Source organism: Ambystoma mexicanum, chromosome 6q, assembly GCF_040938575.1.
Source record: "Ambystoma mexicanum isolate Mex_15411 chromosome 6q, UKY_AmexF1_1, whole genome shotgun sequence".
Taxonomy (NCBI): domain Eukaryota; kingdom Metazoa; phylum Chordata; class Amphibia; order Caudata; family Ambystomatidae; genus Ambystoma; species Ambystoma mexicanum.
In genome coordinates this window covers 30,140,330-30,167,657 of record NC_090937.1, presented here as the reverse complement: position 1 = coordinate 30,167,657, position 27,328 = coordinate 30,140,330, and the positions used below count along the sequence as shown (strand labels likewise).

General features: G+C 48.4%; 1 protein-coding gene across 5 annotated transcripts in view; it reads left to right on the top strand.

Annotated features, from left to right (window-relative positions):
- Positions 1-27,328, top strand: part of WDFY3 (WD repeat and FYVE domain containing 3) — a 2,538,776-nt gene that overhangs the window by 2,223,010 nt on the left and 288,438 nt on the right. For all 5 annotated transcript variants that reach the window (XM_069630405.1, XM_069630406.1, XM_069630403.1 and 2 more), the window contains 2 exons: positions 25,501-25,713; positions 25,918-26,065. In XM_069630405.1, the coding sequence (XP_069486506.1) occupies positions 25,501-25,713; positions 25,918-26,065 (361 nt within the window). The remainder of the gene's footprint in view (positions 1-25,500; positions 25,714-25,917; positions 26,066-27,328) is intronic.

Sequence of the window (27,328 nt, the reverse complement as noted above, 5' to 3'; positions counted from 1 at the left end):
TCCGAACTCCAGACTCCCTGGGACATCCCTGCGCATCGAGCCATCCCATAGCATCCTCTGGGGCCTCAAAAAACAAAGTTTTGTGTTTATGTATAACTTTCAGTTTTGCCGGATACAGCAACATGTATTTGTGGCCCGCCTCTCTTAGTCTCCGCTTTACCGTCCCAAAGTTCATGCGGCTACGCTGCACCGACAGGGTATAGTCCGGGTAAGCCGTGATGTTTGCCGCTCCTCCTATAATCGTTCCTCCCTTGCGGAAGTGTTCCAATATCCTCTCACGGTCCCGGTAATTAAGAATTTTGGCTATTACCGGCCTAGGCGTGTTTCCTGGCGGCGGCCTCCTTGTAAGAGCCCTATGTGCCCGCTCTACCGCAAATCCTTGAGATAGGGTACCTCCTGGTATCTCTTGCAGTAGCATGGACTCAATGAACTCTGTGGGATCGTGGCCCTCCAATCCCTCCGGCAGGCCCACGATGAAGATGTTGTTTCGTCGGGCGCGTCCTTCCGCCTCCTCCGCTCTGCCCTCCAAGTTGCCCACTCTCTGTATCAGGGCATGCAATTCGGCCTTATGGGAGGCACAATCCACGGTATTAGGGCTCACTTCCTTCTCAAGGGTCTCCGTACGCTCCGCCAAGGCCCTGATGTCCTGCCGGAGTAGATTAACTTCCTCCTGCACCTCTCCGACCTTAAGGTCCAGTGCCGTTTTCAGCTCAGTGATGGCTAGTTCGAGTTTGGCTTCCCAGGCCGCCTTTAAGTCTGAAATCGCAGCTAGGACTTCTTGGTTGGTGCCCGTTGCAGTCATGCTGCCTGCAGGCGACTTATCCTTGCTCTTGGCATTTTCTTGACCAGGGGACGACTTAGCAAAGTCGTCCATGGTGGGCTGCTTCGCCTTCTGCCTCATCGTTCTATTAGACATGACCCAGAGGACCTGTATTCTGCACAAGTGACAAATGCGCACCCAGTACGCCTCTTTCGCTCTATCACCGTGCGGCCTGCTCCTTCCTTTGTTCCGGACATTGGTCGGCCATTTTGTGTTGCTTTTGTTTCCGGCGCTTCTTGTCTTTTCTGCACAGAACTCTGCCGCCGTTCCTCCTACACCTTCCAAAAATTCACCAAGCATGGTCCACTCATTCACACACCGACATGTATATTTTCAGTAGTCATCGGCCCATCGTTGCGCACTTTTACGCCCGGATCATTTCAGGATCTCGGGAGCTCCTCCAGATCACGTCCTCCTACATGGCCCTCGTAGCCACGCCCCCTTGTTAGTAAACAAGTTAATGTTGTATGCATGAGTGCCTTGAGAACATGCTGCAGAAATCCTGAAAGTTTGGTGACATATTTGCCTGGGCATCGCTATACCCCAGGGAACTCGAGAATGTTAATTCTGGTAATGTCAAGCCCGTGTCAAGAGTGGGATTGTCAATAATAGGTTGTGTATAAAGGATAATATTGTTGGTAACAGAAGGTAAGGGAGTGCACTGGTCAAGCTAATACAATATAATTGAAAAAGCCATGGCATCTTGATATCAAACATTTTATGAAGAGTTTTTTTGGTTTCCTGTTATTCTAGCCTTTATTTCAGTTCACGGTGAGACAGTGTGGTGGCCTGCTAGTGATTAGGATAGCAATGTATATTAATAAATACCCATTTACTGTAAGAAAATAGCCTTCGTAGGGAGTTTCGGGTATATTTTCATTACACTGTGTGAAAGTTGGATGTATGACAAACAGGGGAGGTACGGAGGGAAGGGACATTTGCCTGTCCTCTTTTAGGTAGTGATAGTTGGGCATCTTTTTGTGTGAAAAGAGGAGTGGGTTTATAAACCTTAGTTACCTATTCCTCAAGAGGATTCTAAATTGAAAGCAGGACTCTCCACAAAGAAATTATAAAATGATGTTGCGTTTGAGAACAAAATTCTAGCTCGGATATCTAGTGTTAAGAACCCAGTTGCCCACACATTCATTGTAGTGCAGGGGTCTGCAGCCTTCAGCTCTCCAGATGTTGTGTACTACAACTCCCATGAACTCTCACCATTGCGTTTGTTGCATAGGGCTGATGGGAATTGTAGTCCTAAACATCTGATCATCTACTAGCATGCATTTTAAAGCATGGAGCACTAAGTGCATTGGTTACCCGTAAAATATATATTATATATATATGCATTTCAGAGGCTTGTGGAATCTGCTGAGAACACATGCTATGCATAGGCTGACATCTAGTGCTAGCTGCAGAGTATTAGTTTTCGTTTTCAAAACTCGAAAAGGGACATCGACAGGGCGTGCCAGTAATACTATCCTTAGTGTAACATCTACTGTACCCATGGTGCTTCACACTTCGCAGTCCCTCAGATTGATTTCTTCTGCCATCATAGTGGGACGCAGATCGAAGAGTTCCTTCTTGGCTGACACCATTATTTGGAAAAAGTTTAATTCTGGTATTTCTTTCTGTACTTTCGATATCCGTTTACTGCAAGATCTTCAGCAATGGCTTCAAGGACCAGTTTCAATCATCAACGACAGCAACACCTGTCTCGACGATCCTTTGTCTACAGCCTCTGAAGGCCCCACCGGGCCTCGGCCCTGCACAGTAGGGAGAGCAAGGGGAGGTTCATATTCTAGTCTTGTTAAAGCAACGTATATTCCCCTTTACTCCCATCTATTTCGCCAGGCTGCCATCCCCATACATCATGGAAAACACCCCTTTTAAATGTTGCCCTTCCTGTAGTAGGAAGTTCCTCTGGAAAGACTTGCACCGGGTGTGCAATCTTTGTCTCCCCAGGGATCACACCTAGGGACAGTGCAAATTTTGTAAACTGTTCAGGCCTAAAACCCTAAAGGACCGCAAGACCAAACGCTGGGCCCACCACACCATGCAGGCAGAGGCCGCCATGGACGTCGTGCGAGTCTCCAACAATGGCAGCATCGATGTCTTAACTGACAGCGAGGGCAATCAGGATCCATCGGATTCCCACGTGCGAGCCCCCAACATGCAGGCCGGCGTTTCTGCTACAGGGATGACATCCGGAGGCTCAAGCACTACCAAGTCTCATGACACCAAGCACTCCCCCTCCGCTCCTACAGATTTGGACAGCAACTCTGTTGGCGGAGATGTGGTCGCTTGTCGAGAGCCAGGCAGTGGAAGAAGTACCAGCCTCCCAGAGAGGATTAGGCTTCTATTCCAGGATTTTCGCCATACAAAAGAAAAACCAGGCTGGCCCAAGAGTTGTGTTGGCTCTCTCCACCATCAACATCTCCCTCCCTCTTAATAAAATCAAGATGGTTACGCCAGCACTCATTGCAGAGACAGTAGACAAGGGAGATTTGATGTGCTCCCTGGATCTGAAGGACGTCAATCCACACGTCCTGATTTGGCAGCCCATCGCTGCTTCCTACGCTTTAGGATCATGGGCTGTCATTTCCATTACAAGGTGCTACCCTTTGTCCTCAACTCAGCCCCCAGGGTATTTACCAGACTCATGATTGCAGTGGCAGCCCTCCTCAGGGCCACCATGTCTACCCGTACCTGGACGACTGGCTCGTCAGGGCGAGATCCCCGGAGGGGATTGGCAACACTTCCTCTGTGCTTATGAGTACACACAATGACCTGTGGTTTACCATCAACCTCAAGAAGTCTCAGCTGTAGCCAACGCAGTCTCTCGCCTTCCTGTGCCACATCTGGATACCGGTTCCGAGAAAGGTTTTCCCTCGGAGGACAAGATTATGGCCATCAAGAGAGCCTGTGCGCATTTCCTTACCAGACCAGTGACTTCGGCTTCGTGGTACCAGCACCTATGGGTATCATGGCAGCGGTCCTCTTGGCCGTGCCGCACATGAGGCTCCGGATGAGGAGAGTGCAGCTGTTCTTCGCAGCCTCATGGAATCAGGAGAAGGACTCCCAAGCGGAGCTGGTCAGAATACCGCCTTCTCCCCACTCAGACTTCAGTGGGGAGAAGGCGGATTGCAGTCCTTGGTGGTCCAAGGACTGCAATCTTCTGGACAGGCATGCCATCCCGGCAGCCGGCTCCGCAGGTTACCATTACAACGGACTCCTCCCTAGAGGGCTAGAGAGCAACATTTTCCATGGAGTCTGGACCCAGCAGGAGCAGGAGTCGCATATCAACTGGCTGGAGCTCGGCACCATTTGGCTAGCCCTCAGGTCTTCCATCCGCTCATCGAGGGCAGGACTGTCCAGATCCAGACCGACAACTCCACTAGCATGTACTATATCAACAAGCAGGGGGGTACCAGGTCCCCTCCGCAGTGGGAATGTGCCCTGGAAAACATCTACCTCAGGGCCGTCTACCTCCAGGGCTGTCCACCTCACAGGGGAGGCCAACTTGGAAGCGGACAGACTCCGCAGGATGGGAGCGGACAGTTACGAGTGGCAATTGAACGACCAGATGCTGCAGGTGGTTTTCAACGCATGGGGCCATCCTCAGGTGGATCTTTTTGCCTCCTGGAAGAACAGGAAGTGCCATCAGTTTGTCTCTTGGCAGGGACAAGGCCCCGGCTCCCTCGGCGACGCCATGCAGATTCAATGGGAGGGCATGACGGCCTACGCTTTTCTACCCACACCCCTGATCTCCTGGGTACTCCCCAAGATAAAGGAAGCTTGTCACCTCAGCATCATAGTGATAGTGCCTTGGTGGCCGGCGAGACCGTGGTTCTCCGATTTGCTCAGCTTCTCGGACTGAGCACCCATTCATCTTCTGCTGGGTCCAGCACCTCTCCTGTCCTAGCAGGGGGCAGGGTTCTCCACCACGCTCCTCAGAAATTAGCCCTCACAACGTGGTTCCTGAGCAGATCACCCTCAAGCACCAGAGCTCAGGCTAATCTGGAGATCATCCAGGGCGTTATGAGCAAGGCCACTAGGAGCCAATACAGGAGTAAATGGAGCAGGTTCTGTCACTGGGAAGATTCTAAGGAGATCAGCCTCCTGACGGGCACACTGGACGATGTGCTCTCTTTCTTGGCACACCATGCCCACTCACGCATACAGGTGGACATATGTTGCGCCTATTTGGCAGCCATTGGGGCCTACAGAAATTCAGAGAAGGAGGTCTTCTCCTCTTCCAACCCGATAGTCAAGAAACTTCTGGCGGGCTTGTCCAGGCTTTAACCGCCCATCAAGAAGCCACACCCTGAGTGGGACCTCAATGTGGTGTTGGGCGCCTTGGCGCACAAACCTTTCGAGCCAATGGCGTCCGAGGACATCAAGCTGGTCACCATCATTACAGATCTGCTAGTAGGACTCACCTCTGCTGGCATAGTTAGTGAGATCCAGGCTCTGGCGGCTTCAGAACTCTATACCACTTTTCACAGGGATAAGGTCTTGCGGACTCACCCGACGTTCCTACCTAAGGTACCCTCTGCATTCCATCTAAATGAGGAAATCGTCCTACTTAAATTTTTCGCTGACCCCAAGGACGAGGCTCAGACAGTCTTGGACTGTCTAGATGTCAGACGCGCTCTGAAATTCTATCTGGATAAGACCAAGCGCTTCTGCAAGTCAAACGCACTCTGTCAGCTTTGGGGACTCCAGACCCGGTATCAGGCATCCAAGGCCTCCATCGCAAGGTGGATGGTTGCAGCCATCAAGAAGGCCTATGCACAGCCATGATGTCGGGGCCAAGGCCACGGCCATCGCATTCTTTTGGCAGGTTCCGTGGCAGGTCATAAGCAGGGCATCTACCTGGGCCACCCCTCCAGCTGTCTGTAAGCATTACTGTTTGGATGCCGGCTCGAACGCAGACGCAGCCTTCGGACAGGTGGTTCTGAGGAACCTGTTTGAGGGTCTTCACTCCACCCTGGGGCTACATTCAGTTGTAATTGCCCATACTGTATGGAGGAAAGGGGATGGGACATAAGAGTAATTAAAAGTTACACACTCTTGTGACTAACGTACTATTAGTCCTTTTCCTCCATACATCCCACCATCCTCCCCCCTAATAATACTGGTCTCATTAGGCAATGATAAATATTGTCGGCCGTCAATGCGGAATGAGGAGTGGTGCTGGTGGGCGGAGTCAGGGTAGCGCATGCTCCCAGGGCCGCACCCCCATGCGCCTCTAAATTTAAAGGGGAAGAAGGTTTTTCTGGTGAAAAAGGTTCGGTCTCCCGTCCTTAGGAAGGGACGCCCATACAGTATGGAGGAAAGGGGACTAAGGACTAAAAGTTAGTCACTAGGGTGAGTAACTTGTAATTTCCCCATCAAGGGTATGACCTGACGGACATCCTGGCTATTGAACACAACATGCCCTTCAATCAGGCCATAGCTGACCCTTTGGCTTCCATCTGGCGGACCCCATGCACTTTTCCCCTTCGAGAACCAATGTCACAGGGAAGTACAGGCCGGCAAGAGGGGATCCCTCCTTACTCTCAACACACCCTTACCCGGAAGGGCCTTTTAGATCAGGCTGCCACTATATCCTCCAGGCCCACGGCATCCATGTTGAATCTCCCTACAGTCAGGGAAGGGAAAAGGATTGACGCTTTGGCCAAAACGGTGTTTACCTCCGGCAGCATGGCTCTTAACGCCACAAACTTAGCTTGCAGTATCGCAAAGTTTTCTTACGGTTTGTGGCATTAGAGCATGCAGCAGAATACGTCCCGGAAGGTCATATGAATGACGTATTTATACAGCTGTTGGAGGATGTGATGGAAACTGCCAAGCAGTCATTGCAAACAGACCTTGATATTGCTGACTGTGTTGGTTGCTCCATGGGGTCGGCAGTAGCTATGAGAAGGCAGGCATATTTGAAAACTTCCGGCTTCTTCCCCAATGTACAAAACCGCCTTCTTGACATGCTTTTTGAGGGGGAGATACTTTTCGGACAGAAGTCGGATGACTCTTTGGAGAAATTCAAGTAGTCTAAAATTGCTGGTCATCATAAATGTCTATCGAAACGCACCATCCTTATACAAGGGTCTCAACCCAACCTCTTACTCTTTGATAGGCTCCTTTCTCACCTTATCAACTTTCCTTGTTCCTCTTCACAGGCTCTCTTGCCACCTGCCTCTACGACCGCCCAGGCTTTCTTGCCAACTATGCCCACACTGGCTGCCTTGCCTCCTATGTACCTCACCACCTAGCTCACAACTCACCCTTGTCGCTCTCAACTGGACAGGCTCCCTTGGCTACTCGAACTACACTGACAACCTTGTCAACCTCTTCCCTGTGCCCTGGCCACCCACTGCCACTGCATCTGTAGCTCCCTTGCCTCCTCTGCCTCCAGCTCTCCGGCACTCTTGCCGCTTGCAGGGGGATCTCTGTCCCCTGCATCCCCCCCACATAAATCCTTAAATCCTTTAAAAAGTGGTAACCTGCTCCATGTGGCCACACTAAACTCTTGTTCTGCCGCCAAGCACTCCACTGACATTTGCCACTCTTTGTAACTTGTGGACCTTGATGTTCTTGCTCTTACTGAGACTTGGTTTAAGGACAGCTCTGTTTTGACACACTCCTCCCTGTACGTTACAAGATCCTCTCCATGCTCAGGCCCAACAGGCCAGGAGGTGGAGTAGCCTTGATCTTTCTTGAGTGGATCTGTCTCCACTATTCTCACTCAGGTCTACTCCTCCTTTGAAACCCTGATCTGCAGGCTATCTCTCTATCACCTGTAGCCTCTTTTACTCTGGCTACCTTCTATCGCCCGCCTTGCCAGTCCACCCTCTTCCTCTCGGAATGGGCTGACCTAGCCTCTTCTCGCCTCTCCTCCTCCCTCTCCCCCCCAACTACTGCGGCTGGGGGATCTTAACATCCATCTTGACTCTCCTGACTCTCCAGGACCTTTCTGACACCTGTGTGACTCCCTTTCTCTTTCCATTCCACCCTCCGGTCCAATGCACACTGCTGGCCATACCTTGGATGCTCTCATTTCCACAGAGACCCCACTCTCTACTCCTCTCACTACGTCACTCTCATGGACTGATTTCTCTTTTCGCCCTTTAAGCTCTCTTCTCCCTTGGCAATAGCACACCCTACACCACCTCCTGCTTTCAAGGTCCACCTGACCCATGAAATGAGTGTCAGTGGCTGCCTTTGCCTCCACCTACTCTCCCCCCTCTACTCCTGCAGCTGACTCCCACCCTGATACAGCCCTCTCCAACTTTCAATGTTCCATCTCCAACATTCTTGACATCCTTGCCCCTGTCAAGAGGGTCCGACTGAAGTTTTCCAAAAAGTGCAACGGTTGGTTTGACTCCGATTTGGCTGCCCTTAAACGCAAGTGCAGAGCAGCGGAACGGAAATGGGGATCATAAGGTGCACTCTCTGACAAATTGCCTGCCGCCTTCTTCATAGGCAATATAGACTCTACATCTGCTCCAAGAAAAGAGTATACATTCAAGCCTGCATCTCTGGTATCGAACAACACGGCCGCCCTTTCAAAGTATGCAAGGAACTGGCCAACCCTACTGTAGCCGCATACTCTACTACACCTACCCAGGCCCTTTGCTCAGCCGTGGCCACACATTTCACCACCAAAAAACAGGACATGCTATCCTCTCTCTCCTTTACCCACCTCGTCCCTTGCACCAAGCCCTCTCAGGTGGAACTCAAACCCTTTCTCTCCTCTAACACTCTTTCTACTTATGGTGTCGCCTAGGGATATAACCTTTCCCCCTGGTTCTTCAATATATACATGGCCCCCTTGGCCCACAAGAGCTCCACCTTTACTTCTAACTTTCCATGTTATGCGGATGACACGCAGCTCTTTCAGGCTACCCACGGCCTTCTCCTCCTCCTCTCTCATCCCTGATTGTCTATCCGCAATTCAGTCTTGGTGTGCTGCTAATGATCTCTACCTGAATTCCAGTAAGACGGAGATCGTACTCATTAGGAGCCCTGATCCTGCCTTCCCACTTTCTCACTGGGCTGCCTCCTCGCCTACCAATAAGGCAATAAATCTTGGGGTCATCTTCGACTCCACTCTCCTCCTCGTCTCACATCTCCGATACCTCCAAAAAGTCCAACTGCACTTCATCAGAGGTATTCTTCTCACTTTTTCCCAGCGGCTCATCACCTCTAGAGCCCTGGTTCTCTCTAGGGTGGACTATGTCAACAGTCTCTTTCTCAATCTTCCTACTTCTAACTCTCCGTCCTCTACAACTCATCCAGAACAGAACCGCAAGACTTATCCTTGGCCTCAAGCCAAGGGGCCGCATCTCTCCGGCGCTGGAATCCTTCCGCTGGCTCCCTGTAGCTGCGAGGATCAAGTTTAAGATCCTCTGCATAATCCACAAGACCTTCTGGGGCTGGTGCCTGCACTATCTACAGTGCTCTTTTCCTAAATACTGTCCCTCTAGAGTCCTCCGTTCGTCCTCCAACTATCTACGGATGAGCCGCTTTCACAAACAGAGGGTAGATATTTATCCTCTGCAGGTGCCTCCCTCTGGAACAGCCTTCCTGCCTCTCTCCGTCGTGAGAGTTAAGTTCCAGAAACTCCTCAAGAGCTTCATTTTCTCTTCCTCCTTCTCTCTCCCTCTCCCCTGCTAACCTCCTTTCTTTTCTCTGCAACCTCCTTCTTTTCCCTAACCATGTTCAGTTTTGTTGACTGGTTGCCTGGTTCACCTCCAGAGCCTACAGGTCCCAGGCTCCCCGGCCAGGCTTTTTCGCACTTGCCCCTGGGCCGCTGCACTTTGTTCAGCATTACTGCACTTTCAGTTTACGCCCCATGAGCGGGGAAACCTCTCTGCACTTGACCCAGAGCCCTGCTGGACCGACACATTTTGTTCTCCCCTCCCCATACCTTTGTCTGTACGTATGCTTTACCTAAATGTACTAGCACCAGTTAGATGTTCTGTCCTGTCACCCCCCCAAACCTTTTCTCACCGTAACCCCCTCCCCCCCCAAGCTTAGTCGCAGCCGTAATACTTCATGCACTTGCATTAGGATAAATGTCATCAGGCCTAGTATTCTACTTTCTCTGTTTAGAACATTCAGAATCTTCAAGGCCTAAGAATTACTGTACTCCCTTGTTCCCTTGTTCCCTTCTCGCCTTGAAGCAGTTTGAAGCACTTCACCTGTGTATACGCGCTATATAAATAAAGATTAAATACATCATCACGAATGAGCACAAGTTCCTAAAAAAGTTGCCGTTACTACCCAAGAGTGCTCCCTCTGCCTTGGTACTCATTGAACTTAATGTTGCTCCTGTGGTTGCCCAGTTCAAGCTTAGACCAGTTTTATTTTGGCTAAAGCTGTGGAAACACGAGGGTGTCAGAACTCTTCTTACCAAGCAGGAAGAGATCTCAAGGTCAATACTAGGCAGTTGAACTCGTAGTGTAGGAGACAAGTTCTTCCCACCAATGTACCGCTCTGAACGCAAAAAATGACATACAGAGGAATCTATTAATTGGAAGAGAGGACACAGCGTGGGACACCATAGGCTGCAAGAAAAAAGAATCTCATTAAACACCCAGAACTGAATACCCTGTACAGATGAGGACGGATCACACAATGGAATTGCTGACCTGTGTGTGTATTCTGAGTAAAGGGCGATGGTAAGACGCGAAACTTCGGCATGTCCCCTCTTCTTGATCGCAAGGTGGTCTCACCTGTAACTATAAACCCTGGGATTCTTAGGAGAGCCTAAGGAGTTAGGTCATATAGAGAATCAAGGTGTATATATGCAGCTTACCATAGCACGAGATCCTGAGAGGCACGAAGAAGAAAGAGTCAGTATCTCTCTGTGAGCAAATTCCCAATCAATCCAAGAGAACTGTCCCGACGGCACGAGGACGCCTATGTATCAGGAGAGGAGTTCCTGGATGTCTTTGTCCAACGTAATCCACCTGTCCCGAGGGCACAAGCAAGGAGGTCTATGCAGCAAGAGTGATATTCCAGAATGTGTCTAATCCAGGATAATCCACCTCTCCCGTAGCACGAGGACGCCTAGCAGTTCTGTGAGGAGAGATGAAGGCAGTCTCTGGTCTGCGTTCGTTAATAGGAGACAGAAGGTGGAATAATGTCAAGGGCCATCGTGTGGCAAGGAAGTCCAAGAGAAAAACGGGTCGGCAGTGGGCGAGCAAAACCGGGGGACAAGGAGAAAACAATAGCAATCCGAGTTGCCAACAAACAGTAGCGAGGTACAGGACATGAGGCGAGGAGTTACGAGGGGCGTAGTCTGAGTCGTAACCATAGAATCAATAACAAGGCAAAGGGTTAGGAAAAACAAGGTCAAAGGACAGGTGTTGGGTCAGTAATCAAAGTATCAGTAGTCACCAGAGTAAAACACTGGGCACACTGTAGAATCAGAAGCATCAGGGAAGCGAATGGGTGTAGCTTAAGTTCCCTTAGTCACCTGAATGTGCAGTCCGCGGTTCCCTGGACGGAACGCGTGACGTTGTGTATGCAGAGGTTGCCAACGCTTTCATGGCAACCTCCAACACTCCAGAAACAGCGAGCCTCGTCCGAGAAGCGTCTTCTGCTTCAGCATGCGGGACCGTGGGGCACAGGATTTTAGGTGCAGACAGGTGCAGCGAGTATCTTGACCACTGGGAGACATGTTCACTGGTGTTGTAGAAGACTCTGAAACACATGCAATGCGTGACTTGGGTGTTCTCACACACAGAGTGCTGACAGTGGGGCTGGAAAACTCTTGGTTAGCACTGAGTCACCTCATGTCATTAGATGGCAGGAAATCTATAGCCTGGATACGCCATACAAATAAATCTCTCTATGACGTGTGGGAAGGAAATCTGTGGATTAATCCCGAAATCCAGCCCGCGGGCACCAAGAAAAGAAATACAGACGCATTGGCCAATGGTGCCCAAGTTGAACTGATGAATGAGGCTATGAAACTTAAAATGGGCAGTTTACCTCGAGTTCACTTCTTTTGGTTCCAAATCATACTATATCTGGCCCTCCTTCAAAAGGTCCCTATACATACGCTTAAGAATAGTTATTCTACGAGTTGCCGTTTTTACACAATCATGGAACGCAGATAACACAGACCAATGTCTGATGTGTGGGAAGACCAAAGAAATTGTCCTACCTTTTATGTTATAATGCTGTAAATCTAAGCACTTAAGGCAAATGTATCTGAGACCAGTCTTATAGAAGGCCAGTGTCAGTACTCAAGTTACCAATGTGTGGGTACAGCGTATCATTGGACCATAAGGAAGAACCTGCTGTCGAAAATCATGCAGCTGGCCAGCCCAGTGTGGGCCTCCTCAAAGAGGGCAACCTTTCCAGTGAAACACTGCCCTTTCCGTTTGACTATACAGACAGGACTGAGGTTCAGATGAAAGAGCATAAAACACCACCAGGTACTCACCAGGCTGTAAGGAAAACCAAGAACCAGTTTTAGTGACTGAGTATAATGAAAAGTAAATTGAACAGAGTGACATGCACTAACCTGAATCGTCCTGGGAATGAGCTTAAAAGTAAGGAACTGGGTGGTGGTAAAAAAAAATCCTAGCTTGGTTGAAAATGCCTAGCGTTTAAAGACCAGTGCATACTGTTGAGCAAGGGGCCGGTAGATTCCACAAGGCCTGTGCAGTCTGGGCCAGAGTAAACAAACCCAATGAGGGCAATCCTGGAGGCAATCCAAGTAACAGAAGAAGGGTCCGGTAAAACAAGATATCAGTACGGTACCAAAAACGTGATCCAAAGAAAGTCGAGTAGACACAAAGCAGGGGTCAGCAACAGTAGACAAGACATAGCAAAAATACAGGAAAGGAACCAAGGAGATCTTACTGAGATCAGAAATGCCAGCGCTATAGATGCTCACTACTTTATATTTCCATATCACGGAGTGATGTATAGACGTGCATCGCGTATTGGTTGTGCGCTCTGTAGCTATGGTAACAGGGTAGGTGCTCGGAAATCGACAGGCGATGTTCGGGGTAAACACACAGCGTTGATATAAGCACCATGTCAACCGCCAGGAGTGCAGGGTGAATTGTGAGGGATGGCACCTCTTATATGGTAAGCGAGTGCTTCGGTCACAAACCGTGACAGCGGGATCAGGGACACCAAAGCGGCAATGATATTGCTGCGGCAGAGCTTAGATACTTTTGTGGTGTTTGGGTGCACACGCTACATACATAGGACTTGACTTCTAAGGAAGAAGTCGCTGAGCCCAGGGCTCACTTGAGCACTTTGACTTTTAAATGCCTACATGGTTGTAGCTAGGGTTTCTGTTTGTGTTACCAACTTCATCTCAAGGCTCCAACTACAGAATGATCGTATATAAATCGGTAAATTGTCAGTTGAGGTTGTAAGCAGGGCTCTCCTCATTGTTCCCATTTATTGATGACTTCTCTATACTTTCCTTTGTAATAATATACTTATGAAGTGTGTATATTGTTTGTATCAACTGCGTACCACCCTAGAACTGTTCATATATTTATGTATCAAATGTGTATTATTCCTTTTATTTTTAATGTGTTTTGTTTAACTTGAAGGCGCAAAGCCGAATAAAAGTTTGTTGACTCACTGACTGACTGACAACTCGCTTAAATTTATGTTGCGTTGAAATTGCCAATACAGTATGGAGAAAAGGGGAGCGGACATAGGAGTAAAAAAAGTTCTGCAGCATGGGGTCTGGCATGAATTCCCATGCTCACGAATGTTCCCTGTCAGGCTGGGAATCGTCAGTAAAAGAAAAAACAGTTTCATTTATCTATAAAACTGTATTTCTCCTCTAAACCAATCACTGCCCTCTGGGTCATACTGCCCCCATCGAATGACAGTCCTCTCCCCAAGCCCCGCCTCTGGCAGCCATCTTCAGATTTTTACCGCACACTTCAGTGTTGGGAGTCCTCGAGTTGCTCTCAAAGCTATTTGTATGTTTTTTTTTCCATGTTTTTTTTTTTACGGAAACGTTCCATTTCTGTTTCCACCAGAGCCTGTGTGCTCTTTCCTCATCGGCCGGCAATGGGGACCTCTTGTCGGTGAAGTTTTGAGCCCCTCAAGGGTGAAGATTAGTCAAAGTTTTTGGAAGGCCATCTTGCGCCCTCCGACCATGACGCAGAAGAAAAAGGAGGGAAGGACTCTCTTCAGACACTGCACCAAATGCAGGCTAAAGAACGTTTTTGTGGAGGACAAACATCTACAATGTGTTTACTGCCTGCACCCGGACCACAACGAGGTGGGGTGTGAGATATGCCTGGGCATCTCAAAGAAGATAGGCATAGCAGGTTGACGGCATGGCTCAATTCGAACAAGGCCTCTGCCCTGTGCTCCGAGAAGGGTCATGCCTCGCCCAGGACCGGCCTGTTCAAAAAATGGTCTCCCTCTGGGAAGAGATCAAAGTCCTTTGCGGTCGCCCTATCCCTGGGGGTTCCAAGATAAGGCCAAGATCTGCAAGTCCGATTCCATGGGTTCACCACTGATGCGGTTCTCAGGTTGGATAGGCTGTGATCACTATCTCCGTCCGCCTCCGTAGCCAGTCTGCCATCGAGCGACTCTTCAGAGGGAAGTCGTCCAACCCAGCCAAGTTTTGTGAGAAATCAGAAAAGCCTAGGCCAGAGGAAGAGAAGAAGGCTGCGCAGCCCAAGCAGACTCAACCGGGCCAGACATAGTCTTCGACGACCACTTCGACACCTGCTGTGACGACCATGGCAATTGTAGGTTCCGATCCAACAAGGATAGCTCCTACAGCCCAAAGGGTATCCCTCCCTCCAAGGCACGACACGCACACACCGAAGCGGCAGCGAAGGCTGCAGGCACCCCTGGGGGGAGGCACCAGCTCAGGCCCCCAGTTCAAAACTATCGGCGAGGAAAAAGGGGAGGTCAAGGGGGCCCCAAAAGAGCCCTCCAAGGTTGGCGTTCAACCGATAGACATCTCATCCACGGACGACGGCAACCAAGAGTTCTTCCATGCGGTCCACGAGGACGACATCGATGGCAGCGTAGGGCATAGCGTCCCATTGGTCCTTTTGCATCCAAGGGCCATATCCATGGACATCCTGTCGACTCTCCACACCCTGGCGGCGGAGATCCAGCAGAGGTTGCCACCAGTACCACCTCCTGTGGTGCTGCAGGCCCCTGATCAGCCTCCGTGTAAGAAGAGAAAGAGTTATCCAACACCTCCACATCAGCCTCCTCCACATCAGGCCCCGACTCCACCAGTGGACCCGGATACGCTCACGGACACTGGTACGACCACGAGAACCGAGGAAGATGAAGACTTTGTCCTGGCAGATAATGAATCCCTGCACCTGAACACCCCTCATGGGGTCTCTCCACCTGACGATGTGGGATCATTCCACTCAATCTCCAGGGCCTCCGAGCTGTTTGAGCTGGTTCCCGAGGCAACCAGGAAAGAGGGCTTCTTGTGCCAGTGACGAGAGTCCAAGAGGAACACTATCATGGCGGTTCCCTTTCTGGACAACATTTGGGAGGAAGGCCTAGCCCTCATTAAGAACCCATGCATGGCTCCAACCAAGAGAGATAGGTTGGAGATAAATATAGGGTGACGGACTCCGCGCCCAAGTGCTTGAGGTCACGACCGTCGCTGGACTCGATAGTGTCAGCTGCCACAAAGAAACGTTTGGCTTCAACATCATCAGTTCCCCCGGACAACGAGGGCAAGGCGATGGATGCCAATGGGAAGAGAGTCATTTACATGGCGACATTCACGATCAAGGAGGCTAATGCTCTGACTGTCTTGGCCCGATACGACTGGGAGCTTTGGTACAAGCTGGGCCCGATCCTGGAATTCCTCCCTGACGACAAGATAGAAGGGGAGGTGGCGTTGGTCCATGCCATTACGGTGGCAGTGGACATCGCTGACACAGGTTTCCGGCAGATGGGAAACAGAGTCTGCGAAGGTGCTAGACATGCCCTTCGACTGAGAAAATCGGGAGGGGCGGTCGATGAATCCCTTCAAGACATAAAGACACATACCGAGACGGCACGTTCCCTTGGCACTCTTCAGCAGCATTGCATGTTGTATTTGCACTCCTCCAGGGGAAAATTGAGCAGATCATCCAAGGGATTCTCCACATCATACAGGCTGCCTCCCCAATCCTCCACTCAGGAAGCCTACAGGGATCACTTCCAGTCCTAGTAGTGGAGGTCAGTTTCACCGTTGCCTGCAGGGCAGGGTGCCAACACCCAAGCAAGCCTGAACCTGCCAAGACGTCAGGCCCCCACTCGTTCACACCACTGGGAGGCCGGCTGACGAGGTTTGTCAGCGAGTGGAAGGAGATCACCACCGACAGATGGGTGCTAGACGCTCTCGCCCAGGGACACACCTTGGAGTTCCAACGCAGGTGCCACCGGTTCACCGTCAGGAGCTTCACTTCTCTCAGCTCCTGGAAGAAGTGCAAGCCATGTTACGTAAAGGGCAGAGAGTGCGAGCTCGTTCTCCAATTACTCCGGTGCTCCGGAGTCGATTCCAGATACTTTCTTGTAAGAAAGAAGACAGGGGGTTGGAGACCCATTTTAGACCTGCGCCGTCTGAACAAGTAACTGAGGTCCCAAACATCCAGGATGATCATGTTGCAGCATGTGCTCGGCCAACTGGAGGAAGGGAATTTCTTGACGTCATTGGACCTAGAGGATGCGTACTTCCATCCCCACATCCACAGGAAACATCGAGCCAGCACTACCAGTTCAAGGCTCTACCATTTGGCTTAAAATCAGACCCAAGAGTGTTTGCAAAATGCCTGGCACCGTTGGCGGGGCCCCCTCTGACTGCAGGGCATACACGTATACCCATACCTGGAAGATTGGCTGATACGCGCTCTCTCTCGAGATCTGGCTGACGAGCACAAGGAGGAGACCATCCGACTTCTAACAGAGCTGGGATTCTCTGTTAATTATCCATAGTCCTGATTGACGCCATCGCAGAACGTGCTGTTCCTCAGTGCCAAACTCCCCACAGTGTTTTGCCTGGCATTGTCCTCGGAGGAGAGGCTAGCAGCCATTCAAGGGAAGGTGCAACGACTGTCATCGGCGAAGACGGCCACGTTGTGTGCCAGCAAATCATTGCTGGGCATGTCGTCGTCCTGCATCTACCTTGTCCGTCTCTGCGACCCCTACAGGAATTCTTGGACGCACGTTGGATAAGTGTCTGGGTGTTTCGCGGAGAAGATCCCTCTAAACATGGAATTCCGGCAGGCGATAGAGTGGTGGGAGGTGCGCTCCCACATCGTCCAGAGGACGGGATTTCAAACACTGCCATACCAGGAGACGGTCACCACGGACGCCTTGCTGGTAGGAAGGATCTGCACATCAACATCCTGGACCTACGGGCAGTGTTCTGGGCCCTCAAGTCTTTCCTACCGTCTCTGAAGGACTAAGTGGTGAGGATCTTCAGACACCACCACCACCATGTTCTACATCAGGGGGCACTCGATTCCCAGGGCTCTCCAAGAAATGTCAGGACTTGTGGCACTGGGCCATCAGGCAGGGGACGTTCCTCGTCCCTCACCACCTGGCAGGCGCAAGAACATCATTGCAGACTCCCTCAGCAGGGAGTTGTGATCCTTCCACGAGTGGGAACTTCATCAGGATCAGGTGGACCGCCTATTCGTCAAATGGGGCAGACACCCAATGTTTCTTTTTGCCACAGAGACAAACTCCAGATGTTTGCCGCAGACTCCACCAACCGATAAGCTTGGGGATGCGTTCTCCTTCCTGTGGGAATGCCAGTTTCTTTACGTTTTACCCCCGTTCCCTCTCCTGCTACGTGTCCTCACACTCAGTGTCGATGTAAGATGATACTCATCAACACGCCGTGGCCGAGGCAGATTTGATATCCGGACCTGCTCAGCCTGTCAGCATTGCCTCCAGTCAATTTGCCAGTACTTCCGGATCTGATCACCAGAGAAGGAGGCGCACTCATTCATCACGACCCAGGGTCGCTGATTCATAGGGCATGGCTCCTGCAGCCTTAGAGTTTGGAGGTTATGAGTTGCCAGCGGACTGCAGGGAAGTCCTCGCCAAAGCCAGAGCGTTGTTGACTGTAAAGTGCTATGGCCAAAAGTGGAAGCGTTTTGCAACGTGGTGCGGGTCGCAGAAGATTACCCCTCTGAGGGTCACGGCTCCACAGATTTTTCCATACTTGCTGTCCTTGGCAAAAGCGGGACTGACTCACCCTTCCATCAAGGTACACCTGGCGGCATCCCACGCTACACCATATCCCTGGGTAGATCCCAGCTGTGGTTCCACAGATTCGTCAAGGAGTTCCTCAAGGGTTTTTTTAATCTTTCCCACTGGTGAAGGCTCCTGCCCAGGCATGGGAACTCAACGTGGTCCTGACGTGGCTGATGGAGGCGTATTTTGAACCTATACATCAAGCCCCACTCAAGTTTCTCTTGTGGAAAATGGCTTTCCTTGTGGTCATCACCTCTGCCAGACGTGTGGGTGAGATGAAGGCCCTATCCTGCAAGCAACCAAATCTGACTTTCCACGAATCGAGGGTGGTACTGCTTACACACCCCTCCTTCATGCCGAAGGTTCCGTCTGATTCCCACCTCAAGAAATCTTTGGTGTTGCCTGTTTCCTTTCCAAAACCTTTGTCGCTGGTGGAGAGGGCCTTGCATTCGCTGGACGTTGCTTGTGCCTTAAAGTTCTATGTGACGCGCACAAAGAGTTTTCGGAAGACTTCTCAATTGTTTGTGAACTTTGGTCCTGTGAGCCATGGGAAGGCCTTGTCCAAGGCTTCCATTTCAAGGTGGCTCTCCGGCTGCATCATGCACTGTCATCGGCTGGTGAACCAGCCTCTGCCAGGCCGTCAGAGAGCCCATTCCACCAGAGCAATCACTGCGACAACAGCGTTCCTTTCTGGTGTGCCCCTGCTTGACTTTTGCAGGGCGGCGACGTGGGGGTCCATGCAGACATTCACAAAGTTATACTCCGTCGACCGGGATTCCAGGGAGGCGTCCAGAGTCGGCCAGGCAGTGCTAAACAACCTATTCACTTGAGATGTCTGTTCCAGGGGTAAGTGTTAATTGCTTCTGTTAAGCCTTGCCACCTCCCATGGTTGTGTAATGTGGTACTGCTGTGTATTCATTATTCATGAGCATGTGAATCCATGCCAGACCCCAGGCTGGAGAAGGTTTAAGTTACTTACCTGTAACTATTGTTCTCCAGCATTGGTGTGGCATGGATTCACATGCGAACCCTCCCTCCGGCCCCTCTGCAGCTCTTCTTGGTCATACTGTCACTTTACGTGCTTACAAAATCTGAAGATGGATGCCAGAGGCGGGGCTTAGGGAGGGAACCGTCATTGGATGTGGGAAGTATGACCCAGAGGACAGTGATTGGTTTAGAGGCGAAATACAGTTTTAAAGTAAAAGTGAAACTGTTTTTTTCTTTTACCAAGGATTCCCAGCCTGACAGCGGGGAATATTCATGAACATGTGAATCCATGCCAGACCCATGCTGGAGAACAATAGTTACAGGTAAGTAACTTAAACCTTACTCACCACAATGACTACTGTATTCCTAGTCCATAGTCCCCATTCCTCCATACCCGTCTCCTTAATGTGTTGAGCTATACAGTGGGCCCGGCTGAAGGCCATGGACACTGGGCATAGCCTGTTAGTGTTGTAATCTAATCAGAGACTTCATCAGAGATGCCACGAGTGACATGACCAGTGATGTCATCATTATGCTCATAGGCTGCAAAACAGGGGCCACGAAGTTAAGGTGGCTTTAGCTGACTTTTAGGGGGTTTGTTGCATTAAGTTCGCACCTTACCATCCCTGCAACTAACTAAAAATGTTCCTTGAATTTCAAGGATTTTGTTATTCCTTAGATTTTAAAACACTAGCAGACAACTAGCTATGGCCTTTGGCTGTGCCCACACTATATTTGAAAACACTTTCAACACATTGTTCAAAATCTTCGCTGGTGGACAAGAGAAAATCTGCTGAAGGGGAAACCCTTCCACGATCCGGAAGTAAAAGCAATTGTCACGTCAGACGCCTCACTTGCTGGTTGGGGGGCTCACTACCTTCACCACACAGCTCAGGGTCTGTAGTCTTGGGCAGCGGCTCAGAACCACATCAATCTGCTGGAACTGCTGGCAGTATTCAAAGCCCTTCAGCCATTCAAGTCTCACCTAGCGAACCAGTCTGTGCAAGTACTAACAGATAGAACTACAGCGATGTTCTACATCAACAAACAGGGGGGCACATGTACTCCAAATCTGTCCAGTCTTGCGCAACAAATTTGGATATGGGCATGCGAACTGAGGATATTCCTATCGTCACAGCACATTGCAGGGGAACTCAACTCTCTAGCAGACTCACTGAGCAGAGATCCCCCACAAGAGGAACACGAATGGCGACTACACGCAGGGGTGGTAGAGCACCTCTTCTCTCAATGGGGTTACCCCACCATAGACTTGTTCGCTACAAGCGAAAACAGTCCATGCCCAGACTTTGCGTCCAGGTTCCCCCAACCAGGCTCCAAGGGGAACGCCCTACGGAAGAACTGGTCAGGGAAATGTGCTTACGCTTTTCCCCCCAACACCTCTCATGAAGAAGGTGGTCAACAAGATCCACAAGGAACAGATGACGCTCAACTTAGTTGCTCCTATGTGGCCAAGACAACCTTGGTATCCATATCTGCGCAAACTGGTGATGTGCGATCCCATCAAGCTCCCGTGTCCAAGCGATCTAGTCACTCAGCACGGGGGGCTAACAGTGCACCCTCAACCTGAACTTGGCAGCATGGCTCCTGAAGTCATAGAGTTTGGACATCTTAATCTACCACAGAGGTGCATGGATATCTTGAAAGAAGCAAGAAAACATAACAATAGGCACTGTTACTTCGACAAGTGGAGGAGATTTGTAGTTTGGTGCCAGTCTAAACAGATTAACCCCATAGAATATACTCCATCCCACATTCTAATTCACATGCTCCACTTGCTAGATTTGGGGTTAGCATTCAACTCCTTAAATGTCCACCTGGCGGCTTTGACAGCCTACTCCACCTCCCACAATAAAGTCTCATGGTGGAAGGTGCCTGTCATAAAAGCATTCATGGAGGGGGTAAAGAGACTGCACCCTCCAATTTCTAATCTGCCCCCAGGATGGGATCTCAATGTTGTACTCGCTAAACTCATGGGACCTCCTTTCGAGCCGATGGTTTAGTGTAGTCTTAAACACCTAACTTACAAAACTGCCTTCTTAGTGGCTATTACTTCCATAAGAAGAGTGAGTGAAATATAAGCGTTGTCAGTGCAGGATCCTTTCTTTGGTGTATACAAGGATAAGCAGGCTTTACGTACACATCCTAGGTTCTCCCCCAAGTTCACCTCTAAATTTCACATAAACCAGTCTATTGAGCTACCGGTTTTCTTTCAGAACCCCACCAGCTCAGCTGAGGTAAACCTCCACACACTAGATGTGAGGAGGGCGGTCCTTTACTATGTAAACAAGACCAGACCGCTAAGGAAAACAGACCAACTGTTTGTCTCCATAGCTACATGCAGAGGAGACTGCATTGCCAAGAATGCCATCTCCAGATGGATAGTCTGATGTATACAATTGTGCTATTCATCATCAAAGAAAACGCTGCCTTTCACGCCCAGAGAGCACTCCACAAGGAGCACAGGAGCCACTCTGGCTTTCATTGCAAATGTCCTTGCAGACTGCATTTGAAAAGCAGCTACATGGAGCTGAATACACACTTTCGCTCAGCATTACTGCATTGACACTCATTCCAAGACAGATACACAGGCGGTACAAGCGGTTCTAAGACATCTGTTCGCCCATGAAACCTTCTTACATTTTACTTTTGCATGGGTTTTGTCTGGGTCCCAATATAACTTGAAGATGCCCTAGGTATTATCCACATAAATGTGGAATTTAGCTTCCTCATCGAGGAAAAGGCTGGGGAAGGGGTTGGCATACACGTTGAATAATAAGGGTGACAAGAGGATCCATGAAGCACACCGCTGTCCTCGAGGGTTGCAACAGATTTAAACCTGCCTAGAGTGATGCTAGAATGCCTTCTGTCCAGCTTCTAGTTTTCCTTTACTACCTGGCCACCCCATCCAATTTGGTAAGGAGAATAGCATGGTAATGTGTGTCAAAATGTGCCTGCAGGTCTCGTATCATAAGGATGCCGGCCTAACCATCATCCGGGAACTGCAGCGAACTATCTCCGATATCCACAAGATCAGATTTGGTAGCCTTTCCAGGCATAAAGTCTGACACATTTCCCAGCAGTTGTATGTTCATCAACATATGTCTGACGCTGCATAGGTCAAACCATGAAGTTCCCGATTCCAAAATATTTTAAATAAATAATGTATTGATTCATATAACTAATGTGCATGCATTCTTGTGTGACAAAAATTGCTAAAGCAACATACATTGCGAAACTGGATTAATAGATTTGTTTAATCACACCAGTGCAGTCTATGATAGACACACCATGTGTTTCACTGGATACCTGGGCAATTGCACATGTAAAAAGGCTGAGCCAGCTTCGTTAGGGCATAAATGACCATTCTTAACTTGTGTGCAACAAACTAGAAAATGTGATAAATGCAGAGTATCAATCTATACTTTTCTATACTATATTCCTGCCGAATTAAAATACGCACTGGTGATTCCCCTCTTGAAAAAAACATCCCTTGATCCCACCATTCCTGCCAATTTCCGCCCCATTTCTTTGTTACCATTTCTCATGAAACTAGAAGTATCTTTGATTTCCCCACTTCTTAGTTCCTTCTTTGAAAACTCAGACTTATTTGATTAATTTCAGTCAGGTTTTCATCCTGGCCAGGGCACAGAGAGTGTATTGGTCTCGGTGGTTGCTGATTTGGCCCAGCTCTATGATCAAGGTTGGAGTGGGAGCACTGATAGTATTAGATCTGTCGGCTGCATTTGACACCGTGGACCACTCTATCATGCTTGACCGAAATGCTGGGAGGTCGGGGGGGTCTTTCTGGCCATGTGTTATCCTGGTTTAATTAATTTCTATCCGATGGAGTCCTGTTTCTTTCCACCTTTTGTTCAGAGTCAGCACCTCTGACTTGCGGGTGTCCCAAAGGGCTCTGCTTTGTCCCCCATTCTATTAAATGCTTAAATTCAACCTCTGGTTGTGCTCATCCACTCCCACGGCCTCCAATGCTATTCCTATTCTGACAATAAGCAGATTATTGTACGGCTTAATCTATCTCAGCCTGATACTGCGTTTCAGATGCGGAACTGCTTGGAGGCGGTGAGTTGCTGGATGAGCAACAACTGGTTTAAGCTGAATGGGGACTAGTGCTGGGGATTGGCCCTCCCTCAGCTTCGTCCCTCTTGACCCCTGCTTTTTGTCCTTCTGCTCTCGATTCTTTCCCTTTTCCTATTCCTGTGGTGAAGTATGTGGGTGTCAAGTGATCAGCTTCTCTCTCATTTGAAGTCCACAATTCTTCTGTTTGTCAAGCGGGACATTTTAAACTTAGTGCTTCAGAAGGTTGTACACTTTCTACCTTCTCAGTTTCACGCACCTGTGGTGGTTTCCTTGGTCTCGAGCATAGTTGACTACTGTATCTCCTTATTTTTAGCCCAGCAATTGTACCTAATGCATTGTTTGCAAACTCATCAGAATTCAACGGCTAGAGTTGCAACTTGTGTTCCTTTTTCCACCCATATGACTCCTGTTCTTCAACCCCACTGGCTCCTTGTATCCAAACAGATTCAATTTAAGTCCCTGTGTATAGTAGAGCAGGCCTTCTCTGGTATGGGAGCACAATACTTGTTGTCTAAATTTCACCCTTATATTCTCTTCACTCGCAAGAGGCTCATTTAATGAAAGTGCATTTTGAGAGTTTTTGAATGTCTCGTGTTGGGGGTCAAACTTTTTCAGTTGTAGCTGCTCAGCTTTGGAACTCACTTCCTTCCTCAGTCTGTGCTACTGAGAACCATTTTCTGTTTCGACATTCTTTGAAAACGTTTACATAGAAATAATTTGTGTCCTTTGTGCCCTTACTTTTTTTTTATGCCCCTGAGTGTACCACACTCTTTACAAATGGCAAATACAATACATCATACTTTGGTATATTGTATAGACATTCGTAAAATTGACGTATTAGTGCGATAAGATAAAATGTATTAAATCAGTTTTGTAATGTATGTTATTTTAACAATTCTTGCTGCACAAGCAGGCACACTTTAGGTATCATGAATCAAAAATGATTTATTCTAAATATTTTGGAATCTGAGCCTTATTGTATGGATGGATTGTAAAAGCACTGCTGTTGGTAGCTGCTCCACATTTCTTTATTGAAGCTGCATATAAGCTACCTTGTTGAGAATTTTTAAAATAAAGTGCATTTTGCTAGTCAACCTGTAATTTACACATATTGCAGGGTCTAGCGACAGTGTTTTGGGTAGCCGGGTAACAATGGTTTGCTTAAGGCCGGAGGCAATAGCACATTCACTGAGGGAGATTAATGAATTCAGTGACAGTGAGAGCCAAAACCATGGCACATCCTCCTCTCACTATTAAAGGACATGGGTTGCAAGAGCATGTCTTCATGTTCACTTTTGCAATAATGCTGGCAGTTTTCTCAATGGAGAGGGTCCAAAAGTAGCCGCAGTTGCAAATGTAGGCTGAATAGTGATTGCAGTGTGATCTTTACAAATAGAATGATGAAAGCCTGCGATCTGTGCTCCAACATCTCTAAGCTGATCTGCAAGGTAATATTCCAACTCATTACACCAGATTTGTGATTAGAGCAGTAAGGAGGGAGAAGGATTGGGGTTTTCTACAACATCAGAAAAGTTCCTTGGTTGGGAGTTATCAGCAGTCCCTATATATGGTGAGTAAAGTTTTCTTTGCTATTAAGAATGCAATCCCTTTGCTGTTCTGGATTCAGCTCTACTTTAACTGCATTTTTTTTCACCTGAATATCCTCCACTGGTATGTATTATATCACCAGTACCAGACCTAGTTGTAGTCGTAGCAGTTGTAGGAGTAATAGTAGCGTGCCTTGCTTCTGTTGCACTGATGGCTAGGTTAGGTCATTTGTAGCCAGGCGTGAACAACCTTGTCAGCCTACAGTTGAGATTTCGAAGTCCAGAACTCGAATCTCCAACTTGCCGCTCACCAGAGTAGATTCCTCTGTGCCTTTTTGGGGACAATGAAAGGATTTTGCATCCATAGCCCGCACCCTGAAAGTTGTGCACATGCCTTCAAAGTGTTAGAGCTGACTATCTTGCCATTTTATGGATTTTTTGATCCGCTGTCACCGAGAATAAAGAAAGTCCTCCCTAGGCAGCATGCTGCTTTAAGTGGGTAGGCTTCTTTGTCTTGAGACCTTGGTGCCCTCATTGGTAAGATTGTGCTTTCTATGCAGTAGTTTGCATGGTTGTACAGGGTTTGGTGAAAAGCCTAAGTATCATTTGCATTTAATTGATGAATCAACTACTCCTTGCTGCTTTCTTTTCCGCCCTGTGTCTTTGCGGGGCTCAGTTCCAAACTTGCATTTCTCACCATTATTGCATACACACACTTGCGAGCATTGTTTCATTCATCTTTGCTAGTTTTTGATTGTCACCGCTGTATAATACTTGCCTTGATCATCGTAGGCACTGGAGTGTGATTATGTTAGTGCACATCTGCATGAGTGGATTGACCTCATCTTTGGGTACAAGCAGCAAGGTCCTGCAGCAGTGGAAGCTGTCAATGTCTTCCACCATCTCTTCTATGAAGGACAGGTTGACATCTACAACATCAACGACCCATTGAAAGAGACTGCAACCATTGGATTTATCAATAACTTTGGACAGATACCCAAACAGGTAAGCTGCATACATCTATGGTGCCTCTGCTTGGCACCAAACATGTTCAAGTTAATCACTGCTTGCTGGTGCCAGTATGAAAGGTCTGTGGGTTTATTTCCATTCAGAAACCTACATTGGTAATGAAATAGCAACTATCAGTGCATTCAACTAAGACATGCCAGTGGGTGCATATATTAACATATAATTTTCTCTCCTTGAAAGTTGTTCAAAAAGCCTCATCCACCAAAGCGGGTTCGAAGTCGAATCATCAATGAAGTTGCAGGCTTACCTGCCCCGCTAGGTTCTGTGAGTGACAAGACATTTTTCCATCATTTGGACAATCTGCGGCCTTCATTTGCGCCAGTCAAAGGTACGTAAACCAGCCACACTCCAAAAGATTTCCAATGATTCTTGTTATCTAAATAGTGTATCATCAGTGGCCAAAGACTCCACCTGACAAAATGCATGTTTATGCATGTTCCGCCTCCAGGGCTTATTTTCTGTATGTCGCAAAGTTAAACCTGTGATTTGCCCATGGCATCTATGCATTATGTACATTTCTTTAATAATACAGCACTTAACTTACTGATTGTTACTCATATCCAGAAAAGTGTGTAGTATGTTCTGGCAGTTGTAGTGCCCTTTGGTTTCTACACAGTGAAGGTTATGAACATTGGCATATGTATAGGGCCTCATCTGTCCCCGATGTGGCTTCATACAACTTTCAGGGACAGTTCATGCCAGAGCCTGTGGGCATGGGTGGAAGAGTGTGTGCTTGTATTAAGGCTGTTTTTGTACAACCCTCTGGTGAGGGATACACAATAACTGACCTTAATTGGGGGCCAACATACTTGCTGAAAAAGGAAAGCAAACCTCCCTTAAGGGTAGGTCAACATGGATATGGCGAAGTGGTTTAACTCACTGTTACGGGTAACAGGCTGACACATAGGTACAATTAAGGCACACACTTATCCATATAATATTACACTCCAAAGATATATTGAAAAATATACACTTTTATCATGTTACACAGATGAATCTCTATTACTTCAAATACGTACTTTGGCACATACTAAATAATGTTAAAACAAATACTGCGCATATTTATAAAAATAGTAATGTCACAACCCACTCTTGTTCTATATTGTAGTCCCTATACCTGGTGGTAAGTGCACAACAACACATATATTCGACAAGGGTGGCAAGAAATGGGAACTAGACATTTTACCACACAGGGAACAATGGGCATGAATACCACTAAGGCCAACACTGATAAGCCACATTAATTCTGCCCCTGTAGGACATTATTTTAATAATACAAATGCACACATAACTAATAGAACTAGAAACAATCCTAAAACACAGGCCAAAGTTTCCATATAATTGAGAAACCTTTTTAGATACAATCACCAGTGTAATACACTTCCGAGACAAATGCTTAAAATGTCACCAAAATTAGCTAGATTGTAAAAAATCATTCACAGTTATTGAAGTGGAGAGCAAGACTTTAAAAATACATTTAAAATATCTGCTAAATACTAAAAATCCATTCTTTGACCTATGACTTCTTAAACACCTTGTGAGTACAGGAAAAATGACTATGGGCAGCAAAGTATCCCCAAAGTCACTTTAG